The sequence below is a fragment of the Schistocerca piceifrons genome, chromosome 4 (assembly GCF_021461385.2).
Source record: "Schistocerca piceifrons isolate TAMUIC-IGC-003096 chromosome 4, iqSchPice1.1, whole genome shotgun sequence".
Taxonomy (NCBI): Eukaryota; Metazoa; Arthropoda; class Insecta; order Orthoptera; family Acrididae; genus Schistocerca; species Schistocerca piceifrons.
The window spans coordinates 758,227,819-758,236,208 of record NC_060141.1 but is presented as its reverse complement, the minus strand read 5'-3'; the positions used below and the strand labels follow the sequence as shown (position 1 = coordinate 758,236,208).

At 39.1% G+C, this 8,390-nt stretch overlaps 1 protein-coding gene across 1 annotated transcript in view; it reads right to left on the bottom strand.

Moving 5' to 3' along the window:
• Window positions 1–1,677: 1,677 nt before the first annotated feature.
• The window catches only part of LOC124796271 (nibrin), a 163,207-nt gene continuing 156,494 nt past the window's right edge, over window positions 1,678–8,390 (bottom strand). The window contains exon 10 of the mRNA XM_047260384.1: window positions 1,678–1,962. Coding sequence (XP_047116340.1) covers window positions 1,777–1,962 — 186 coding nt within the window. The 3' untranslated portion in view covers window positions 1,678–1,776. The remainder of the gene's footprint in view (window positions 1,963–8,390) is intronic.

The following is an 8,390-nucleotide window of genomic DNA, read 5'->3' as shown; positions in this document are numbered from 1 at the left end:
GGGAACAATTTATACCAAATAAGTGTAAACCAAAATGTATCAGTGGTAGAATAATTATGGTGTACACACATGAGGAAATGGTGTTTGTGCAGCAATCACCAACACAGAGTAACTGAGGCGGAAGAAGGGGAACCAGCCTGCATTTGCTGAGGTAGATGGATAACCACCTTAAAAACCATCCACAGGCTGGCTGGCACACTGGACATTGACACTAATCCACTGGGGGGATTTGTGCTGGGGACTGGCATGCCTTCCCATTCGGGAAGCAGTGTGTTAGACCACCCGGCTAGCCGGGTGGGCTTGGCTGTCTTGGTATGAAACTGCACAGCTCTTATAACTTTTTTCCATTCTTCTTGCGGCAGAAGAGTTGTTTATTCTTTCATATAGAAGATGTAGTCTGTGTGTGGAATTTGTGCATCCATACATCTTCTGTTAAAGATGAAATAATAAAGGCAGCAGAGGATGAAATTGGCATAAATACAAGTCCCTGTTGGATAACATACAAGATATTCAATTTAATTAACAAAAGAGGAAAATATGAAAAGGAAGCAAACAAATCAGGCAAAAGCTTACATCTAAACAATTAAGTGTAGAAATGCACAGCTGTGCAAGCTTGCATGACTATGATTCTGCCTACAGGAAAATTAAAGGAATCTTTGGAGAAAAGGGAAGCAGCTGTATGAATGTCAAGAGCTCTGATGGCAAGCCAATACTACGCACAGAAGGGAGGGCTGAAGAGGGAAGGCATTTCTATAGGAACTATACAAAGGGAAAAAAATTGAAGACAATATGGAAAGGGAAGAGGAAGCAGAAGAAGATGAGATGGTAGATGTAATACTGTGGGGAGAATTTAACAGAATTCTGAAAGACCTAAGTAAAAAACCAAGCACCTGCAATAGACGGCATTCCCTTAGAATTATTGAGAGCCATGGAGAACTGATCACGATTCCAAAGGAAGTGGCTGCTGAGAGGTGTGAGTATTACCAAACCATCAATTTAATAAATCATGATTGCAAAATGTTAACATGAATTACATACAGAAGAATGGAAACACTGGTAGATGATGAACACAAGAAATGTCAGTTTGGGTTCTGGAGAAATGTAGGAGATGCTGGGGCTGGGGGGTGTTCGAGAGTGCACTCGTGTGAGAGAGCGGTTGCTGTCTAACCAGCAAACAGACAGGAGCAAAGTAATTTTGAAGTTAAACTAGTTAGATATATTTATTCAATTCCATATCCGATTTTAGGTGTTTATCACATTATAAAATGGATCCCAAAGAAACTGAAAGAAAAAATTTATCTTTGATATATCAAAGTTGTTATGAATTGTTCAGCTTCTAAAAAATTTTATTGGCCTTTTTAAATGCTGTCTACTACCCAGTACCTCTTCTGTATGGCCGCGCGGGGTAGCTGCGTGATCTCTCTCTGTGTGTGTGTGTGTGTGTGTGTGTGTGTGTGTGTGTGTGTGTGTGTGTGTGTGTGTGTGTGTTGTCCTTAGCTTAAGTTAGTTTAAGTTCGATTAAGTAGTGTGTAAGCCTAGGGATAGATGACCTCTGCAGTTTGGTCCCATAGGAACTTATCACAAATTTCCTTTTCTTCTGTATGGTCAACTACCTAAATCAACACAAGTGGACATATGGATGGAGAGCTGTTGATATTTACACTGAAAACAATAAAATACAATGTGTATAAAAAATTTATTTCTTATATTGCAGTGCCATTTTTTATGCAAACAAAAAGTATTATAACAGTTTTCAGCTTGTCTCTTTTCCAAAGTCTATCTAATTCTTTTTGATTTCTGTGAAGGCTGGAATGCCCATTGGTCATGCTCTTCATCATCAACTTCATCACTATCTGCACCATTTTCTTGTATTTTACTGAAGGAACTTGTTGCTGTTTGATATAAGATTAACTCCTTTCCTCCAATAATGTGAGGTGTAGAACGCTGATATGGTAGACGAGCCTTAATAGAAGGAAAACAGAGAAGACAATTAATACATTTTATAATGGACTGAGTATCTTGCATCTGCTGTTTTTCTCTATATTACAATATTTCATAAAGTCAGCTGCACAAAGAACATAAAAAAACACTTATAAATTTATGTCAAGCAGGGATGATTCATTCCTGTGATCCAGAAGCAGAGCTGAATAATCTAAAAGTACTACCAATAAATGCACTGATTTTTTCCTACACTGTAGCAACTCAAAATGACCATCCTACCACAGGATCTACTTCAACAGATGTGCCAAACACTAGATTTGCTTTCTGAACTCAAATGAAGACTCAAACTTATTCTTTTAAAGCTATTAAATCTTTCCAAGCACTAGTTTTCCGCACAAAAATTGCTAAAATGAGCCATGTCATCTTTCTACAGTAATCAAAGAAACACTGTTAATGTTGGCTGAATAAATTCCATCAAAGGAAAATTCACCTGAGAAAAGTAACAAATATGAGACTGAATTACTTGTCCGCACTTACCTTCAGTTAGTAAAATGTTTAGCACCACTGACAGACGTGTAAAAGTAAAAGTGATGACATTACTTTAGCTTTTAGAGCTATTAGTTCCTCCCTTGGATAGGAGAGAGTGGGGAGGACCAAAAAGGAAAGGCAGACTACTCTGTTCCCAAGATGTAGTGAGGACAACGGTCAAAAAGATGATGGAGGAGGCATCAGAAAGTAGTAGGCCAGATAAGGTACTTTGGTGAGCACTTCACATTTTGTGTATCCCACAATATTATCCTGATGCAACTGCTCAATATCATAAGTGGTGGCTGTTTGTTACTGCTGGCAAGCTGTAACTGAAGAGTCACATTCTAATGAACTGTTGTATGATTGGGAAACATATGCACTAACAAAAGTCTGAGGTTTCTGCTTAAGTTTATGGTTACACCTGGGGACGAGTCTGATGGTATACACATTTATGCCTGCTCTTGGTACTGAGTCCTGTCCAAATGAACTTCGATGCAGTCTCAGTTTCTATCTGAATGGATTTGGGTTTTTTGTCAACTGTGACAAGACATCGCCTACATTTCCCAGCAGGTGAATTCAATGTATTTTCAGATTTACATAAAAGATCTGGCTGCTACCAATTAAGTATTTTTGCCAGCCTGCTATACCTCGTATTATTATGGGCTCCACTACTTCAATGTCTGGGACTTAGTTGTGATTGCATTGGCAGTTGATCACTAAGATTTTAATCATCTCCTCTGTTGGGGGACATTAATTTGGACCTTGAACTGATACTGCAACTGCAACTACATCTACATCCACCATCTGCAAAACAACTGAGAAGTGGAAGGAAAGAGGGTACTTTCCAATGTACCAGTTATTAAGGCCTCTTCCCGTTTCATACAAATATGCCTCTGTGTATACTGTAATCAATACAATCTTGTCTTCATAATTCCTACAGGAGAAATACATAGGGGGTCATAGGATAAGACTAGCGTCACCATTTAAAGCCATCTCTTAAAATTTTGTAAATAGGCTTTCTCAGGATAGTTCATGTCTATCTTCAAGCATTTGCCAGTTCAGTTTCTTCAGGATATCTGTGACACACTCCCACTGGTTAGATAAACCCATAAACATTCACAATACCCTTCTCTGTTTACATTCAGTTTCCCCTGTTAGTCCTATTTGGTACGGGTCCTAAACACTTGAGCAATATTCTAGGATGGGTCACCTATACCAGGGCCAGTGAAACATGTCACATGTAAGCTACAATCAACATTTATATGTAGGTGCAACAAAGAACGTTTTTCTAATAATGGAGAGAATGACGATGGAGACTATGCGTTTACATTAAACCAGGAAATAAAAACACCCAAAGTTAATGACAACATCTACAAAAAGTTGTTCCAAATTGTTACAGTAATAGCTGCATGTAAAACATCGTATAATAATGTAATCTAAGCATACCAAATAACACGCTATCCACACTCATAGAAAGAAATAAAGCAAAGCGTGCATAGCCTATCCAATTGCAGAGAGAAAAAAATTAATTCTGTATACATTTACACTAGCCAATTTACGATGTCAATGGCACAATTCCATCTGGTTCTCCTTCACTGTCATCGGAATTAGTGTCAAAACTGTTGTCTTCGTCATCATCATCATTAAGAGAAATCATTAATATTTGTTTTCATTCATAATGCCATCTATAGTATGTGCTTCTCTTATTAGTTTAGCAACATGGTCTACTTTTTTCCTCCATGAGGTAGTGTCTACAGTAGCAAGAACTTCACGTAGCAGTCTTTCCACTTCTGCTATAGTAAAAGTCTTGTTGTTACTTCTAATGTACGCCTTGACTTCACTCTAAACCAATTCAATTGGATTAAAATGACAGTGATAAGGCAGTAGCCTAATTAGCAAGTGACCCTGTTCGCTTGCAATTTCATGTACAACGTATTTAGGCATCACAGGTTTATTTTGTTTCAGGTGCGAGTATAACAGCGGTTTTGTCATGCTCATGTCTGCAGCAATGCCTCTTGCCTGCAATCACTGCACCATAGTTTCTTTATGGTCACTAGTGGTGGGAGTTTTATCTAAACTCACGGAATAGTACAGTGCATTGTCCATCACAAAAACTGTCGGAACACTAAACTGGAGCAACAAATTTTTAAACCACTGTAGTAACCGTGTGTGGTCCATGTGCTCATGATACTCACCGGTTTTTTTCGATTAAAAAGCTAGAAGTCCTTCAGGCACAAAGTAATTCGAAGATCCTGCATGGGCCACAATTAATCAGAATCCTCTTCCTGTTGGCTGATGATGGCTGCTATTCAGAGTATCATCTGTCCAGCATTTCTCAACTGAGTCTCCAGTGTTAACCCAGGTTTCGTCTAACCATATGACTGAGTGTATGTCCTTTCCTACAATTTTGTGTAAGAAAATGGTATGAGCTGCAAAGACATGAGCTTTTTCTAGTAACAGTTTTCGTCCATCTCACTTTTTAAAATGGAAGCCCATACTTTTTAATATCATCTTAAGCGACATTTTCCCCCCTGAGAAAAGTTCACTATCTTTTAAAGAAATTAACAATTTCGCTATTGTGGGGTATTCTTTCCTTTTATAGTAACCGTATATGTGCCGACAAATTACATCAGATTGGAAATAATCAATATCTGTAACAGGACGAGACTGCCTTTTTGCCTTGCCCAGAGTACTTAAAAATACCCTGTTTCTTCCACAGGGGCTTTCTTCCACACTGTTTACTTCACTGTCTTGTAAGTCTTGAAGTAGCACCCCTTTCATTATAACTGCTCTTTCACTGAGTCCTAGAGTTTTCACAGTACGCTATAAAACTTTATTGGCAGGAATCGACGCACGCCCATGAACAGAAACAAATTCTTTTTCTTGCTCGTAAAACTCACGTGTCCTCCATAGCAATTCCAAAGCCTGACTATTTAATGGCACTCTGCGGCACAATGGATTGTCGCATGGTGAACGACATCGTTTTGGTGACATTGTTTAACAAACAACAACTGTAGTCGAGGCGGTAACACAACACAACACAACAAAAAAATGGTTCAAATGGCTCTGAGCACTATGCGACTTAACTTCTGAGGACATCAGTTGCCTAGAACTTAGAACTAATTAAACCTAACTAACCTAAGGACATCACACACATCCATGCCCAAGGCAGGATTCATACCTGCGACCATAGCGGTCACGCGGTTCCAGACTGAAGCGCCTAGAACCGCACGGCCACACCGGCCGGCACAACACAACACAACAGCGCACTAACATACAATGTTTACATGGAAGCCAGCAACATGGTAGCGTCAACGCCGGAACCGGCTTTTGTTTGGTGCTGTTATTGGTTCAGAAGACGCGGTGCCTCCCATTCCTCACTTGTTTGTTAGTTATAGTACCAACTCTATGGCACTTGGGGAGTGACCTTGAAGTGACATGTTTCAGCAGCCCAGGTTTTTTTTCTTTTTCTTTTTCTTTTTTTTTCTTCTTTTTAGGTGATTTTAAGCACTCGCTATTGTACACTGACTGCATTTCACTAGTATCCTACCAGCAAACTGAAATCTGCTATCTGCTTTACCTATGACTGACCCAATGCAATCATTCAATTTCACACTACACGTAATTAAAGGCTCTGAGGCAGAGCCGCCCCAAAATATATGTTAAAGTAAATTTCGCAAGAACGTATTACATAATTAAAATTATCAGGGCGAATTTTGCATAATTCCCATTCCGATTAAAATAACGATGGTCAACGTTTTTGGAACTGTTTGTATCGATAGATGTTTTCCGAACTGTTAGTAGTGTTTAGGCTGCGCCTTGGAACGTCCATAAGCTGCATGTAGTAGCGGGTTGGGGGTGTGGCTTCTACATAGTACTGCTCTCTATGGGTGACTCGAAGGCTCAGAGCTTGCAGCCTAAGGGTGTCATACCAACCACCACGCGTTTTTCACTTTCCACTATGTATGTAATAAAGGAATGTAGAGTGGCCGAAACTTTGCTATCCAATCTCTGTCTCTGCACATCTCTACTACGCTTCGATGCGTCATTAATCGACGTTTAGTATTATTGTTTTGATAATGTTTTACATAGTTGTTTTGTTTCTGACATTGGCTATTTTATCCACATTTACTATAAGTTTGCAAATATCCCGCCAGAGTACACTAGACTACAGTAACATAACAGTACTGCCATCTAGCGAGAGTTTCATAAGTGATTAGAGGACAAAGCGCGCAAAATTTGTCCCATTACTTTGCTTTCCTTGCTTGCTGATGCTGACTGCTTTTGTTGATATAGTGTGACATTAGCAAGTTTCTTTTTTGGAGTGTATTTTGCAAGATTTTAGTGAGTTTTACTTGCACAAGACCTGTAACGTCACCAAAACATCACAGTATTGTCATGCGAACTTGTAAACTTCGAGCTTTGGAGGTAAACCACAATAAACACCTTAAGTTTAGAACTGAAAGCACCTAAAATATTAAGCGGCCGCAAAGTTAACTTTCATCGCATTAAAGATCTCTCCGAAACGCGTCTTTTCATATGGTTTGCTGCAAAGTGTCAGAAAATGTAATGATGACATTTAAAAACACTAACCAAAGATTTTAACTCGAATTTAACTTCTAATGATATTTAATACCTGATTATAGAAGATACAGTACGTAAAATTATGGGTAGAGAGTGATATGCCCACCCCCCTCCCCCTGAATTCTTAGTTGTTTATGTCAGACTAATCTGTAGCGTAACCCTAGGTATATTTTGGCTCCGATCGATAAATACCACAGCCTTCCCCAGTATAGAAACCACGAGCCGTGCCTGCATTACAACACAGTTACATCCAGGTATTTGTACGAGTTGATTGATTCCAGCTGTGATCCACTAATATAACAGTCATAGGATTCTACATTTTTTTGTTTTGTGAAGTGCACAATTGAACATTTAAAGCATGTTGCTAATCTTTGTACCACTTTGAAATCTTATCAAGATCTAACTCAAAATTTATGCAGCTTTCTTCAGACAGTACTTCATCACAGCTAACTGAATCACCTTCAAAATGCCTGAGGTTAGTATTAATATTGTCCACAAGGTTGTTAATATACAACATGAACATCAAGTGGCCCAACATACTTCTCTGGGCACACTTGTAATTACTTCGACACAACAGGCACAGGGTAATAGAGATTCATGTGTCTGAAACGATCTATGCATGAAGCATACAGCAACTGCCACCGTTATACCTTAGCAAAAGACTGACTGAGAATCCGGGAAAATTCTGGTCCTATGTAAGCTAAGGCTTCCATCCAATCACTCGTTGACCAGCCTGGTGCAACAGTTGAAGCTAGCAAAAAGAAAGCTGAAGTTTTAAATTTCTTGCTTAAGACTTAGTTAACACAAATACAAACATACCATCATTTGACCATCAAACAGACTCCCATATGGACAACATAGCAATAAGCATCCCTGGTGTAGAGAAACAATTGAAAGAGTTGAAAACAAATGTCACCACGTATGGATGGAAACTCAATTCAGAATTAGAAAGCGTACTCTATGGCATTGAACCCTTACTTAGCTTGCAGTTATCACGAATCTCCCACCCAGTGCAAAGTTTCAAGCGACTGGAAAAAAGCACACGTCTCTCCTGTACATAAGAAGAGTAAACGAATGGACCCACAAAATTATAGATCAATATCCATAACACTGATTTGCCGCAGAATCGTTGAATATATTCTCAGTTTGAATATAACAATTTTTTTTTGAGAATGAGAGGCTTATGTCCATCAATCACCATGGTTTTAAAAAGCATCACTCGTGTGAAACTCAGTGTGCCCTTTCTCACATGATGTACTGCGAACAGATGAAGGGCAACAGGCAGATGCTATATTTCTGGATTTCTGGAAAATGTCTGACACAGTGCCCCATTGCAG